Raw genomic sequence first — 15,340 nt, 5'->3', positions numbered from 1 at the left:
GGATGGTGATGGGGGAGGACTGAGGGCCGGAGGTGGTAGGACTGAGGCTGCTTGGGCTCCGAGGATGCTGTGTTGCCACCACCTTCCCTTCAGTGCTGGCTCTCAGTCCTGGGGAGGCTGGGAAACCAGGCCCACTCAGCCCTGCTTGGCTGGAAGGGGTGGAACCTGTCCCCACCTCCTCTGGGCCAGTCTGACTGGTCCCGGCCCGACAACTTGGAGTTCTGCTCTCAGCTGATCGGGCCAGACCCTCAAGGGCCTCTTCTTAGAATCTGGGAGGCTGTGTGTGATAGATTGCTTTGCCTGTCAAGAGGTCAAGGGCATTGCACCTGACTAGCTGTGCCAACACCCTTGGGCCTTTAAGGACTCACTCAGTCTCTTGGTCATCATTCGCCCTTTCATTTGCTTTCCTCCCAGCCATCACCCATCCATTCTACCTATTCACCCATCCATCCATTCACCCACTTATTCTGTCTTCCATTCATCCGTCTGTCTGCCCACCCACCCATTCAACATGCTCTTGTTGCTGACTCAGCCACACCCTATACTGGGCTGTGAGGATAAAGAAGTCCAATGCTGCCCCTGCCCTAAAGAGACTCAGGGTCAAGTTGGGGACACAGCCTGGTGCATACCCACAGGGCATCTTCTCAGGTCCAACTGAACATTCATGCCCATAAGACTAACATAAGCCCCTGTGGCATCAGATTCCCTGAGAAGCATATAGGGAGAGAACAGCTGGCCACCAGGGCAGTGGCAGGTTTTCCTTCGCTGTGGGGTCCTCATGGCAGTCAATGCCACTGTTCACACAGCTGTCTAGGAGCCATTCTCTATGACCTTCTAGGGGACAGCTCAGGGGGCACTGAGACTCACAGTGGGCAGGTGTGGGAGCCACTCTGGCTTAGAAAGTCTTGCCCCAAGGGGCCAGTATATCTTCTAAAAACCCTACTGGTGCGGGTTTAGGTCTCTGCATGGGATGTGCCCAGTACAAGCCACCACATTCAGAGGAGCCCAGAGCTCCTGCTTCTTCACTGTGGTGAGCACGTACAGTTTCTCCCCATCCAGTGCGGTTCCCTCAGGCCACCTTCGCCAACAGCAGTGTCACCTCAGAACATGGCTGCCATGCCGCCTTTGGCAGGTTTCTAGGGGAACAGAGTGAGGAAGGAAGCTAGCTGAAGGTCAGGTTCTCACACAGAAAGGAAGAGTTTCATTCATTCTTTGCCCACACATGGAGAAGAGACAGAGTACATGGTGATACGGCAATAGCCATATGTCCTCAGAAGCACGTGGACTGTAGATTCAGGGGTCAGTTCCCGGCTGAGATGCCAGCACAGTTGTCTAAAGCTCATATGGAAGGAAACATGGGCAGGCGGGGAGCATGAAGGAGGCGTCAGGAAAACTTTCAGAGTTTGGAGTTAAAGGATAAGTAGATGTTCCCCAGGCAGAGACCAGGGAGAAGGATATTCTTGGAGGAGGCAACAGCAGGAGCAACGGCTGACATCATGGTCACACCCCAGCCCTTCCTTGCTTTTGTAGTCAGTCACTGCCAGGAACGTTGGGCAATAGACCAGGCTGAAAATAACCCGTGGGGAACGTTGCCCACACACTCTGGTGCTCCTCCTCAGCCCCTGCTGGACACTAGCAGAGACAGTGGGTGGGGCCAGGGCTGAAGGCTCAGGCACCTTGTTCCAACTGGTGGTCCCTGTACATCCTGTATGTTGGCATCCGACACTCCTTGTCTTGGTTAATCCTCCAACCACCCTGCCAGTTTGGAAATAGAGTCCCCACTTTACAGAAGAGGAAACTGAGGTTTGCTTACCCTGGGACACAGGACCTAAGACTGAGGCAAGGTTCTAACCCACATCTCTGGTGCCAGAGCCCTTTGAGGGACTGTCAGCCTGCAGGGAGCAGTCTGGTCTGTGCTGAGACAGACAGGAGCACTGTGGCTGTGGGAGCCCAGGGGTCTGCGGAAGAGAGTCGGGGAAGGGGAGCGATAGCAGAGGTGGGGAACTGGTGTGCTCTAAGAGGAGTGTGGTGGTATCAGGTGAGTTTGCGCAGTCTGGGGCATCTAGGGTTGGTGAATATCTGTCTGGGACAAGAGAGAAGGTGGTCTTGAGCCAGAGACCCACGACTTGGGACCTCCGGACCTGGTTTCTGAAGCTCTGATCTGCTCCCTTGGCCTCAACGCCCATTTCATTTCTCCCTCAACCATTTGCCAACATATGACTTCTTATCCTTAGAAACTCAGCTCAAGCCTCACCTCGTCCAGCTTTCCCTGACTCCCCAGGCTAGGATGTACTAGTAAGCCACCCACGTGCCATTCTGTTTTTGTTGGTGTTTTTAATCCTCACCCAAGGATATTTTTCCATTGACTTTTAGAGAGAGTGGAAGAGAGAAAGACAGAGAGAAATATTGATGTGAGAGAAACACATCGATTGGTTGCCTCCTGCACGAGGCCTGACCAAGGCCCAGGCCAGGTAGGAGCCTGCAACAGAACTATGTGCCCTTGACCGGGATCGAACCCAAGACTCTTCGGTCCGCAGGCCTACTCTCTATCCACTGACCCAAACCGGCTAGGGCACGCCATTCTCGTCTTCATTCCTCTCGTAGAGCAGTGCCTGTGGCTAAAAGCTAGAGCTCTGGGACCCGTGACCATGTCACAGCGCTGCAGCCAAGGGAGGTGCCTGCTTCCTTTAGGCTTTGGGGAGCTTGCAGGGTGTGGGGCAGGGGAGTGGGGCAAGGAGGTCTGTGTGGAGGAGGGCTCCTATCCGAGTTTTTGGAATGAATGAGTTTTGCTGAGCTCAGGTGAGCTGGGGCCCAGTGGGTTGAGTCCTGGCTCTGTCGCATAGTGATGCTGGCCCAGTGCTCAGTGGCACTGAGCTAACCCCTTACTGCCCAACTTTGGTCTGTTTCTAGCCTTCCCTACAAAGAAGAGGAGTTACTGTCATCACCACTGTCATCCTCTCCTCAGCCAGAACCTGAGGAGTCCCCGGCCACCTTCCCCCGGGAGCCTCCCCAGCCCCCATCTCCCAGCCTCCCAGAGATTCCCCAAAAGCCGCTTCACCTGTTCCCAGAGTTCGGTGAGTGCCATAGCCAGGCCTGGGGCTCCGAGTGGGTGGCCTGGGCTCTGGCCCTCAAGGAGTCTGAAAGGATGCAAGGTTTGCATCCCCTGTTCGGTTGGGCCCTGCCACTGACCCCCAGTGTGGCCCTGGACGGGTAAGCATCATTCCCTTCATTCTCAAAATAGGGGCAGCACCCACTTATCTGACCTACTTCTCTGACCAGGTGCGGGCGGGCACATGGCAAACTTTCTGAGTTGCCCATGGTTTGGGGAGGAGGGGGCTTGTTTTCCATGGTCATGGTTGGTTTGCCCCTGAGGATTGTCCACTTCTCTTGATTCTCAATTCATGTTGCTTTTGTGAATAGTTCCCACCCCTGATCCCCAAGCTTGCCACCTCTTCAGACCTCCCTGTGGTGGCCAGGCACCCCCTAGTGACGTCCTGTGAGGCCCCAAGAGTATAAATAGCACTTCCTGTCTCCTGTGCCTTCTTTTGAAAGCCAGGCCAGGTTGGGAGTGGGGGTCTCCGGCTGAGGATGGCCTTTGTGAAGCCAGGCCCAGGGGCCCAGGAGGGGAGGCCAGGCTCCTTGCTTCTAAGTCTCCCCTCCCCACCCACCCCGCATTTCTCTCCCCAGATGACCCTGACTACGATGAGACCCCAGAGGAGGGGCCAGGAGCCCCAGCTGGCGTGATGACCAAGAAGGTGGGGCAGGCGGTGGTTAGGGTTTGGGCTGTCTGCTGTTAGTGTGAGGCCAGGCTGCTCAGCTGCCTGCAGGCCCTGGGGACCACCAGATGGAGAATGGGCAACCGTTCCAGGAGAGTTCCCTTCCCCTTCATTGTCTTGCCATGCACGGTCAGGGGTCAGGCACAGGGTCCCAAATCCCATTGCTGGGCCAGAAATCTGGGGGGTTTGGTTTGTGGCTCCAGCTCCAATCTTCAGGTGCATGTGGATGGCTGTGGGTGGCCTCTTCTCCCCTCGGTGTTTGAGCATGGCTGTTGTAGAGATCCGTCCCTCTGTCTTTGTTTCACTTTCTGTGTTCCAGTGTCACCCTCTCTGAGTGTCTTCACTCTCCACCCCTGAGTCTTTCTAGTTTTGTTTTGTTTTGTCTTTGACCTGCCTGGTGTGGCCCTGTCTCCCTCGGCCCCTGTGCAGTCTGCCAGTGGGAAGAGGGGAGTGTGAGGAAATGAGGAGGTGTGCTAAGTTGTGTGGGTCCGGAATGGAGTGGACAGAAGGGAGTGTGGCAGCCCCTGAGTAGGTGTTATCTGGGGCTTGAAGGAAACATGACACTGAGTGGATCTGGGGCCGGGGGCAGGAGGAGCTTCCAGTGAGCCAAGTCCCACGTGCCGTACGTGTGGCCAGTCTGCTGAGCGAGGGAGAGGAACTGTCGGACGACCAGGGGGATGAAGAAGAGGATGACCAGGCCTACGAGGGCATCCCCAAGTAAGTGTCCACCTCTTTTGGGTGGTTCTCCCATCCAGCTCCCCATCTTTCAGCCCCTACCCCACTGGAGCCCCCACCTCGGCCCCCTTCATTCCCTTTCCTCTTCCTCCAGTGGTGGATGGCACACCAGCCACCTGAGCTCATCCTTGTCCAGCAGCCTCCTGACCCCCCAGCTCCCACCCCAACCCATGGATCGGCTGCCCGGGGGTCCCACCCCCATCGCACAGGTCATCAAGTCTGGCTGGTTGGACAAGAACCCACCGCAGGGGTGAGTGAGGCCTTATTGGGTCCTGCTGGTGCTTTGCATGGGGTGCATACTGTTCTATACCGGTGTCATGGATCTGAAAATCAGAGGGATCAAGGTTATTCAAGCAGGACTCCCTCCATGCAGACTAACCACGGATGATCCCCACGAGACCTATGTTTTATTACCCTTAATATTGGGAAGTCCTACTTTGAGTCCAACTTCAGTCACTCTAGCTGTAGGTAAAGTCCATGTTCTCAGTGACCATTTGGGATTCTCCCTCTCTTGGACCTGGCTGTTCCTAACTTTGTACACGGCTGGCTGAGGGGGCGAGGGTAATCCTAGAGCCCCTCCCCTAATCCCCAATCCTTTGCTCTGTTGTCCCTCTGCCTCTCCAGGTCTTATATATATCAGAAGCGATGGGTGAGACTGGATGTCGATTACCTGCGATACTTTGATAGTAACAAGGTAAGGCCCCTGTTGGTCCTGATGCGACCCCCTGTTCCAGCCTGGCCCGACATGGGACCCAGGCAGAGTCCCTCCCCAGATGAGTCCTCACCAGAGCTCCAGTCTGACTCCTTAAACCATGTTCTTCTGGCCCATCAGCCAGCTGTGGGCTGTGGTCAGGGTCAAGGTAGGGGTTGTCGCTGACCTCCTATGGGAAACGGGGCTGTAGCCTTCATTTCAACTAAGGTTGAGGGAGTCAGGGGGTGCTGGGCCTCTGGGGACCCTCCACAGTACAGCTCCTCTCTCTTCCCAGGATGCCTACTCTAAGCGCTTTATCTCTGTGGCCTGCATCTCCCGGGTGGCTGCCATTGGGGACCAGAAGTTTGAAGTGATCACGAACAACCGGACCTTTGCCTTCCGGGCAGAGAGTGATGGTGGGGAGTGGGACCGGCAGAAGACTAGCAGTTTGGCTTGATAAGGGCGGGGAGGACCAGGGCAAATCTGCTTCTCCCACCTAAAACCCAGAGAGGAGTCAACCCTCTGTGAGGAGGGGGACAAAAGGGGGTACCCTCTGAGGCTCTGTGCTTAAGATACCCACCGAGTCCTCAGAATCAAATTCCACTTACGGGGGAAATGGGCTCAAATAGGCAAAGCAGGCTTGCCCAGTTTAAGCCGTCAGCAGGGATTGGAGCCTGAGGTTGGCTCCCCGGGATTGGTCCAAGTCAGAGAACTCAGTATAGTCAGAGATAGGTGAGCCAGTCTGGGCAGGCTTTCTTGTTCTTAAAGGGCCCCCTGCCAAGCTGAGCTCTGGCTTACTCCTTCCCCTTTGCCCACAGCGGAGAGGAAGGAGTGGATGCAGGCCCTGCAGCAGGCAGTGGCTGAGCAGCGTGCCCGGGCCCGGCTGTCTAGTGCTTCTCTGTTGGGTGTTCAAGGTTCAGAGCCACCTGACCGTGCTGGCAGCCTGGAGCTGCGCGGCATCAAGAATAAACTGTATGTGGCTGTGGTTGGGGACAAAGTGCAGCTTTACAAGAATCTGGAGGTATGAAGGGTGGGCCAGGCTGCTAAATCTCTCCCCTGCTCCATGCCCACTCTGGTCCTTTAACCCCACCCCATGCCCACCTGGTTCCTCAGCCTCTCCCTTGTCTACTTGGTCCGTTTGCCTTGTCCCATGTCCACCTGGCCCTTCAGCCTCTTTCTTGCCACCTGGCCATTTAGTCCTGTTTTTTTTGCCCCTTTTTCTCTCCCCTTGTCCAAGCCAGCCCTGTCTTCCTTTTTGTCTTTAGTTCTGATTCCATCCCCTGCCTGGTCCCTGAGTATTACCCTCCCATCCTATTGCTACATGGCCTCCGAGCCTGGGTACCTTTACCCAGGCCCAGATCCCTGATCTCACTCTTATCTCCTTTCTAGCCACTTTCTAATTCCTAAGGTACCACCTCCCCCTCCTTTCTACCCCTTCCTGGGCCTTGAGCTCCACCCTCCAGGCCTTGCCCTCACTCCTTCCCACCTGCCTGCCAGGAGTACCACCTGGGCATCGGCATCACCTTCATCGACATGAGCGTGGGCAATGTGAAGGAAGTGGACCGGCGTAGCTTCGATCTCACTACCCCCTACCGCATCTTCAGGTGAGCCTCCATTGCTCACCTGCGTCCTCACTCGCTCTCACTGTTTTCATCTTGTGGGAAGCTGCCCCTTCTTGTGGGGTGGATTTCTCCTCCCTGCCCTGCCCTGCCCACCCTGCTGGTCCTTGACCTTCGCTTGCTAACCTCCTCTGACCCCTCCCTTTTAAGAAATCTCACTTTTGCCCTACCCGCCTCTGGCTATCACTGTCCCCCTTCCCTGCCAACTGCTCCCAGAGTTGCCCATACTGGCTTTCTGCACCACCCACTCACCCTGCTGTCCCTCTGGTCTGCCCTGACCCTCGAAAGTGTGTGTCTGACGTCTGTACTTGCTTGAGATAAAAGGCCGCTCTTCCCTCCTGTCTCCTGGGACCTGTCCTGGGGACAACTTCCTGAACCTCCAAGACTCTACCATCTTGGTTTCCTGGGCCTCAGCTGTGTCTCTGTGGTCTGTGTCTGTCCTCTGTCCCCTCCCTGAGCAGGCTTGCCCACTCCCAGGCCTTTAGTCGCCACCTCTGAGGCACTGTGTAATTTCTGGTTCAAATCCGTGTGTTAGTCAGCTCTGCTGCCATGACAGAATACCACAGACTGGGGGCTTCCACAGCAGAAGTTTATGTCCTCACAGCTCTGGAGGCTGGCAGTCCAAGGTCAAGGTGTTGTCTGTGTTGGTCTCTCCTCCTTGTTTGCAGATGGCTGCCTCCTCTCTGCGTCCTCACACCGTCTCTCCTCTGTGCGCGTGTGGAGACAGAAAGCTGTCTGCTTTTCCTTTCAGTCTTCAGATTAGAGCCCCACTCTTTTTTTTGTTTTGTTAAATTTCTTTTTTTTTTAATTCTTTATATTGTTTAAAGTATTACATAAGTCTCCTTTTTTCCCCATTGACCTCACCCCAGCTGCCCCCACCCCCTAGCACATGCTCTCACTCCCCTACTGTCTGTGTCCATTGGTTATGCTCTATGCATGCACACAAGTCCTTTGGTTGCTCTCTTACCCACTCACCTCCCGCCTTCCCTCATAGGTTGGACAGTCTGTTTGATGTAGAGCCTCACTCTTATGACATTATTTAACCTTGATTATCTCCCTAAAGGCCCCCTCTCCAGATGCAGTCACATTGGGGTTAGGGCTTCAACCTATGGGTTTTAGAACACAATTCAGTCTGTAACATCTAAGGTGATATACACCACTGTACCACTATATGACGGGGCAGATCACTTGGCTTCTCTGTGCCTCAGTTGCCTCCTCTGTGTGTAGGATCCTGGTGATCTTTGTAATGCTGTTATCTGACATGATGTGCAGTAACTGCTCAGTCAACATTAGCCTCACCAACACCCTCCCCCCGCACCTCCAATCCCCTTCACCTTCCCTGTCATCATTGCCTTTGTTCTTAGCTCAAATCTCTGTTTCTAGCAGGGTTTTTCTCATGAGGTCTAGGTCTGCATGTGTAATAGTTTTATAGACATCTTCCCCCTTTAACATCCTCCTGAACTCATGGTCCTTCCTGGGCCCCCTCTCTTACACTCCTGTCTCTCCTACTCACCTCTGTGTATACCCATCATCACCCCTGTCTTGCCTCCATTGCTCTCACCTCCATCTGGTCCCTCCCTTCTGCCCCTCACCATCTTGCTCTGGGCCTATGAGCCCTCTGGCTCCACACATCCTCACCCTTTGGCTACCTGTCTCTGACTACCAAAGGGGTCTTTTTTCCTTTTTCTTAAGGTTTTATTTATCCATTTCTTGCATTTGAGGTAATTTTTGATGACACCCTTGGCCTGAGATTCTTTACCATCACCCTTAATTACCACACAACTGCAACCAACCACTTTCCGGAGTTTTCCTTCTCTGTCGGTGTTACAGGGCCTGCCCATTCACGAGTTCCTTGTCTCAGCCTTAGTTCAGTTGATCTGGTGTTCAGCACCAAGGGTGTCCACCAACCTGACATACGTAGGCTCACACAGTTGGATGCAAGCACACGAAGTCGGGCTTAGCACCTGGCTAAGGCCTTGGCAGCTTCGCAGATTCCACTGCTAGGCCTTCGTGGATGAGGGTGGCTGGTCTTCAGCGCCTCTCATAAAGCAGCATTAGCAATCCATTACATCTGCAGCAGCGACACCTTCTTGGGCCATGGCGGTGGATTACGGGTAGAGCCAAATCTTGAATGTACACACTCGACTTTGGGACAAAAGGGAAAGGAAGAGCCCGAGGAGAAGACATCTCTTTCCCACACCCCTCCCCACTGAAACCCTCCAGTGCTTTTCCATTGTCCTCTGGGTGCATTTTGACTTCTGCCTGGCACAGGCCTGTCCCTATCTGTCTCCCTGCCTCCTCTCTGCCAGTCTGCCCATCCTGCCCACAGGTCCTAGAATCTCCCATGTGCCATCCTGCCCCTTTGCACATGGTGTTCCCTCTGTCTAGAGTGCCCTTCCACCGCTTTACCTGGCTAAGCCCTTGTCATCTGTCAAGTCTTAGCCCAGGTATCATTTCTTCCCAGCAGCCTGCTGTACTCCCTGGGTGGGACAGAGCCCCTCGGGACTCCCCCGGCCCTCACACATCTCTCAGGTTCAGTGTGCCCTTGCCTTTGTCACACCCGTCCTCCTCACTGACCCAGGATGACTCCCTCTTCTGACGATGAGCTCTCAACACCTTGCTTCTCCAACTTCATGCTGTGCCCCTTTATGCTGCCCCCAAATCCTTCTGAGCCCTTGTCCACCAGCCTCCCTCCTCCCATTCCTGTGTCTCCAGCTTCTCAGCCGAAACAGAACTAGAAAAGGAGCAGTGGCTGGAGGCCATGCAGGGAGCCATTGCCGAGGCCCTGTCTACCTCAGAGGTGGCCGAGCGCATCTGGGCCGTGGCCCCCAACCGATTCTGTGCTGACTGCGGGGCTGCACAGCCTGACTGGGCCTCCATCAACCTCTGTGTCGTCATCTGCAAGCGCTGTGCAGGTGTGTCTGGGGGTGGAGCACGGGGCCAAGGCATGACAGAGCTGGTGTGTCTGGTGGCAGGTGGTCTGTCTGGCTGGAGGGACTGGAGTGAAGATAGCAGTCAGAGATTGTTTAAGATGCACCTGTGTGCCAAGCCTCTCCCACTGGGATTGCAAGGCAGACATTTAACTTCTCACATCATAGGTGGGGCACTGAGGCATAGACAGGGAAAATAGCTCGTTTGGGGTCATCTGGCAAGTAAGTGAGTCTGCATTTTAGCCCAAACCTCTTGGGGGCCAGCACCCCTGCCCCATCAGAAGAGTGGAAGGAGGTCATGTAGGAGCAGCTGGTAGGGGCCAGGTGGAGGGAGGAGCTGATGTTTTATCCAGAGGGGGATGGCAGGCAGCGGTGGGGAGGACTTGGTCAGATTTTTGCAACAGACTCTGGCAGGTTGGAAGCTGAGTTAGAGGGAGTGACACTGGAGACTAATAAGGAGGCGGCTGCTGGAGCTGAGAGAGAGGAGGAGGAGGCCTGGTCTGGGGAAGCGATGGAGAGTATTCCAGAGATGTTTAGGATCTGTGGTGTAAAATTTCCAGTGGCAGATTAGATGAGGAGGATGGGAAAGAAAGAGGTTGGAACTCAAGATTCATTAATCTACTCAATCAGCATTTACTGAGGGTCTATGATGTGCCAGGCACTGTGTCAGGTGCTGGGGATTTGGCCCCCTTAGGAGCTGACAATGCTCAGGTGGGGATCTGGGGGAGGAACAGTTTGGGGAAGTTTCCGAGCTCAGTGAAAAGCCCTGAAGCCTGTGGAACATCTAGGGCAGACGTCCAGGAGATCTGGGTGCAGAAAAGGAGCGACTGGGTTGGAGACCAGCTTAGGAAGGCATCGCTCATGGAGGTTGAGGGTGCCTGGGGGCTGAAGCCTGAGCCAGGCAGTTCCAGGCACTCCTAGTGCCCCCAGCCCCCTCTCTTCTACAAGGGTCCTTTGTGGGTGCTGTAGGGAGCAAGGTTGTATTCCGTTCAACCCCGACTCCCCCTCCCCTTTCACTCCACAGAGATTTATGAAATGCTCACTATGTGCCACTTTGGCCTTGGCTCTGAGGTTAGACCCTAAAGCAGACAATCGAGGTTCCTGCTCTCAGGCAGCTTACTTTCTAGAGGGGAGAGACCGAAAATACATACACAAACCAACAGAAGTGCTAGGCAGAAAATATGTGGTAAGCCCTCTCCCCATGTCAGCTGAGATTTAAATGTCAGGAACAGGTCCTGGGGAGTTGGGGGAAGAGAATCCAGGCAAAAAGAACAGTGAGTGCAAAGGCCCTGAGGCAGGAGTGAGCTGGAAGATTAGAAGAGGGAAGAAAATGTGGCTGAGTGGGATAGGGGGAAGCATGAGATGAAGTTGGAGGAGAAGCAGATAAGGAATTTAGATCTAATTCTGGGAGCCATTGGAGGGGTTTGAAAGGATTTGTGAGGGAATTTGCATTTTAAAGAGATGGCGGTCGCTCAGAGTGGCCTGCAGGGAGCCAAGACTGGCCATAGGAAGCCAGCTGGGGGGCTGCTGCAGGAGCCCAGGTGATGACTGCTGGACTCAGTCCTGCGGTGCATGGAGCAGTGTTCTGTAGCTCGATTCTGGAGCTGTGTGGCGTGGAGCTGCAGGGCTAGCCCCTGGGTCCTGCCTGTGGCCTCTCCCAGTCTGCCCCTGGATGAGCACTGGGGGTTGGAGTGGGGAAGGAGGTGAGTGCTCTATGCAGGAAACGGCCCAGAGGACCCAAGTCTGGCCCTCTGTCTACAGGGGAGCACCGTGGCATGGGTGCTGGCGTCTCCAAGGTACGGAGCCTGAAGATGGACAGGAAGGTGTGGACAGAAACACTCATCGAGGTGGGGAGGCCCCTGCTTTTCACCTGTATTGGGGATCTAGCTGCTGCCTGGGTCTCCTAATCCCATCTCCTCCATCTCCCAGACCCTAGCACTCTAGAGCTAGAAGAGACCTTTGGGACCATCTAGTGGGTGTGGATTTTGGAAAAGCTGATTCTTGGCAGTCAGCAAACTGGCCACTGAGCTAAGAATGTTTTTACAGTTTTAAAGGGTTGTTAAAAAAAAAAAAAAGACTATACAACCGACACTTTGTGTCCTGCAAAACCTAAAATACTTCATTTCATCTCTACTCACATGTGCCAGTGGATATGAGATATATGTTTAGGGGCACACACTCACATGTACATTTGTGCCTGTGTACTTGGGGTTCCCAGGTACTGATTGTGGTAGTTACAGGGGAGAACCTGCAACAGAAGGCTGGACCGACAGCCCAGCTCAGCTGCAGACTCCAGAGCAATTTGGGTGTCACATCCCTTGTGAGTTAGGGTTAGAGTCCGCAGTTTATAGATGCAGAGATAGAAGCCCAGGGGGACAAAATGACTTGCCTAAAGTCACAGAGTGAGTCAGCAGCAGCAGGGACTGTTTCTGCATTCTAGCACCCCACACAAGACCTGACAAAGAGGCAAGGGGAGGTGGGCAGGAAATGGCAGTGGAACAGATAATCAGCAGAGTGAAAGAATGAAAAACTAGTATCCTGAATGCTAGACCCCTGCAATCCTCCAGAATCTGCCCCTGCCCCTCTTTCCCGATAGGAGCCCAGGTGGTGATTGTAGGGCTCTGTCCCGGGAACAGGGGTGTGTCTGGATTCTGGAGCTATGTGGGGTGGAGCTGCAGACCCAGCCCCTGGGGAATGTCTTAGAAGAATATTGGACAGGATATGGTTCCAGAATCCCTGTTCACCCCATTGGCTGTCAGCTGAGCCAGCCCTCCCCCAGCTGTGATAGCCTCAGGAATGCAGAGTTCCAGATGTGGGACTGGGTGTGGAAGTAGCAAGGCCCCCAACCAGAAGCCAGGCCTGGGATGTTTACCTTCAGACTGTCTGCCTCTTGTCCTGTCACTGAGCTGAGGATCTGGGCTCAGGCCCAGGGTTGGTGAGGGAGCACCCTAGGCCACCAACAAGCAGCCTGCCCCTCAGCTTCCCTGATGGGAAAGTGGGTGGGTGGCCTGGCTCTCCCAGCCATAAGCCTGACAACCTCAAAACCAAGATTTTGCAGGTCACGGGGCCCCTGGTCATAGGCTGTCTCTAACCTCTTGTCCACACCTGTAGCTCTTCTTACAGCTGGGCAATGGCGCCGGGAACTGCTTCTGGGCAGCCAGCGTGCCTCCCAGTGAGGCCCTGCATCCCCACAGCAGCCCCAGTGCCCGGCGGCAGCATCTGGAGGCCAAATACCTCAAGGGCAAGTACCGCCGTTACCATCCACTCTTTGGCAACCAGGAGGAGCTGGACAAGGTCAGTTCACTGGGCTTCTGGGGCCCCTTAAGAGCAACCCCTTTTCCCTACACTGTTAGGGCCCCTTGAGACCACCCCCTTTCTTCTTGTCCCCACATTTCTCACCATCGTAGTCCATCTTTTCCACCAGCTCTGAGTGATGAGCTGGCCTATGGAGAAACTAAGGCCCGGAGGGCAGATGGGCTGTATCTAAGCTACAGGGAGAGTTGAGGCAAAGAAAGGAGGAGCCAGGCCTGACCCTTGGACTAAGACCACATCCCCAGCATCTGTCTGCCTCCCTCCCCTGCTGATTCCTCTGTCTCCCGCACCCTGTCCTGTTCCTTCTGTATCCTGCCAAAAGGAGTGAACTTGATGGGGATGCTATTTCCTGTCAGGCTCATGAAAAACAGCTGGTCGCTCTGACCACCCCCATCCATACCCCACTCAGATGAGGCCCCGTATAGGCCCCAGGCCCTGACAGGCTGGGAGCCAATCTCTGGGTCCTGCTGGCTCTGCCTGAGTGGGAGGTAGCCTGCTTCAAGGCAGGGGCATGCCACTTGTGACCTCTTGTCGGCCTTCAGCCCCTCCCCCAAAAGCCCCACCCCGGAGGCTCAGTCCAGCTAGAAGCCCAGTGGGAGCCAGGCCTCCCCCTCCCAGGAACCCAGGCGTCCAGCCCCCAGTCCAGCCCAGTCTGACTTGCCAGCTAGGAGGGGCGGCAACTCCCATTGGTCCGGAGGGCTGGGCAGGCGGTGAGGAATTCAAATGTGGGAGGAATTAGCTACAAAGCAACCCCTTCTGCCCTTCCACAAGGCAGAGGGAGCTTGAGATCCTCCTGAGAGCAGGCTTGGCAGCTGACAGGGTCCTGGGTGAGCCCTGGGTGCTGGGCTCCTGGTCTCTGCTGGGCAGCCCCTGTCCACCCTCTCTCCCTGGGCTTTCCTCTTCCTCCTCCTCTCTTCTGTTTTTCTTCCACCGTCTTCTCTCTTCCAACTTGAGGCTGGGTCCCCCTAGACCTGGGTGCCTCCTTCCTCATCCATCCTATCTCTCCCCCCCACCCTCCACCCCCCGCTCCATACTCTCTTTCCCACGGGCCCCACACTCCTGCTGAAACTGACCCTTCCCTCCTCGCCCCTCCCAGGCCCTGTGTGCCGCAGTCACTACCACAGACCTGGCCGAGACCCAGGCACTCCTGGGCTGCGGAGCTGGGGTCAATTGCTTCTCAGGGGACCCAGAGGCTCCCACACCCCTGGCTCTTGCCGAGCAGGCGGGGCAGACACTGCAGATGGAATTCCTTCGGAACAACCGGACCACGGGTGAGCAACTGATGGGGGGCGTCCTTGAGGGATGGGGCCTCCCTGCTGCTGGGGTCTGGGCCTTTGGAAGGGATGCCAGTGGGGGGTCTGGGGGCTGTGTATCTCCTTGTGAGGTTTGATTACATACCACTCCAGCTGTAATTGCAGCTCCTTGAGGGTCCTGGTACAACAGTGTGTGTGATTTGGGGTGTGTTTGGATTTGCATGTAGTGTCTATTTGTGCATCTGGCTGCTGCTTTATACATGTGTCCCTTTGTGTCTCTGTCTCTGCATCTGCATCTTTTTGTCTTTGTGGGTCTCTCCCTGACCTGTAGTGTGGGCTTTCAGTGCTGCATCTGTGTGCCCGCGCCTGTGCGTCTCTGAGTTGCTGTGGATCTGTTTCTGTGCACCTGGGAGTGTTGAGGGCTTTGGGGTTTGTGCAGACTGTGTCTGTTTAGCTATGTCGGTTTTGCTGTGTGTGTTGGGGGTGGTGCGGTGGTGTGGTATTGCATTTCTCTATGTGCAGGTGACCTACAATAGCAGCCCTGTCCACTGCTCTGCCTGGGTCTCTGTCACAGACGTGTTGGGTCCCATTTGGATCCCACTCTTGGGGTGGATGAGGAGGAGACAGTGGGGTTGAGGGCTGCTGGTCATGGCCCAGGACTGGCCTCTGGGGCCACATCCTAGGACTGAGGGTGGAGCTCCTCGGCCAAGGCTCTGGGCTCAGGGCCACGGGTGGGTGGGGCGTGCTGGGCTGGAGAGAGCCCAGGTGTCCAGGGAGACACAGGAGACCACCCAGCTGGCTTGGGCTTTGGGACTGAAGCAGCCAGGCTGCTTCCTTAGGCTTTGCATCATCAGGGATAAACCTCCCTTTGGGGATTGTTATCGAGTTTGCCCAAGGCCCCCCTCATTCTAGTGTGCTGGCCCTTTGCCTCGACAGGCAACAGGGAGGGTGGGGTGGGCCGGGCTGGGGAGTCAGGGAGACTTCCTGGTCCTGGAGCTGGGCCTTGGGAGCAGGGTGGTATTTG

The 15,340-nt window shown here is 55.4% G+C and overlaps 1 protein-coding gene across 7 annotated transcripts in view; it reads left to right on the top strand.

Moving 5' to 3' along the window:
• Window positions 1-15,340, top strand: part of ARAP1 (ArfGAP with RhoGAP domain, ankyrin repeat and PH domain 1) — a 63,016-nt gene that overhangs the window by 31,963 nt on the left and 15,713 nt on the right. For 4 of the 7 annotated variants that reach the window (XM_079787579.1, XM_079787575.1, XM_079787574.1 and 1 more), the window contains 12 exons: window positions 2,911-3,074; window positions 3,688-3,755; window positions 4,366-4,493; window positions 4,606-4,761; window positions 5,136-5,205; window positions 5,498-5,618; window positions 6,021-6,223; window positions 6,700-6,806; window positions 9,537-9,736; window positions 11,513-11,598; window positions 12,863-13,045; window positions 14,160-14,334. In XM_079787579.1, the coding sequence (XP_079643705.1) occupies window positions 3,744-3,755; window positions 4,366-4,493; window positions 4,606-4,761; window positions 5,136-5,205; window positions 5,498-5,618; window positions 6,021-6,223; window positions 6,700-6,806; window positions 9,537-9,736; window positions 11,513-11,598; window positions 12,863-13,045; window positions 14,160-14,334 (1,441 nt within the window). In that variant the 5' untranslated portion in view covers window positions 2,911-3,074; window positions 3,688-3,743. Of the gene's footprint in view, window positions 1-2,910; window positions 3,075-3,687; window positions 3,756-4,365; window positions 4,494-4,605; window positions 4,762-5,135; window positions 5,206-5,497; window positions 5,619-6,020; window positions 6,224-6,699; window positions 6,807-9,536; window positions 9,737-11,512; window positions 11,599-12,862; window positions 13,046-13,111; window positions 13,891-14,159; window positions 14,335-15,340 lie in introns of those variants that run through there. The other 3 variants (XM_079787577.1, XM_079787576.1, XM_079787580.1) reach the window with 3 other exon arrangements.

This window comes from Cnephaeus nilssonii (assembly GCF_951640355.1).
Source record: "Cnephaeus nilssonii genome assembly, chromosome: 13".
NCBI lineage: Eukaryota > Metazoa > Chordata > Mammalia > Chiroptera > Vespertilionidae > Cnephaeus > Cnephaeus nilssonii.
This window is presented reverse-complemented; position numbering and strand designations above follow the sequence as displayed.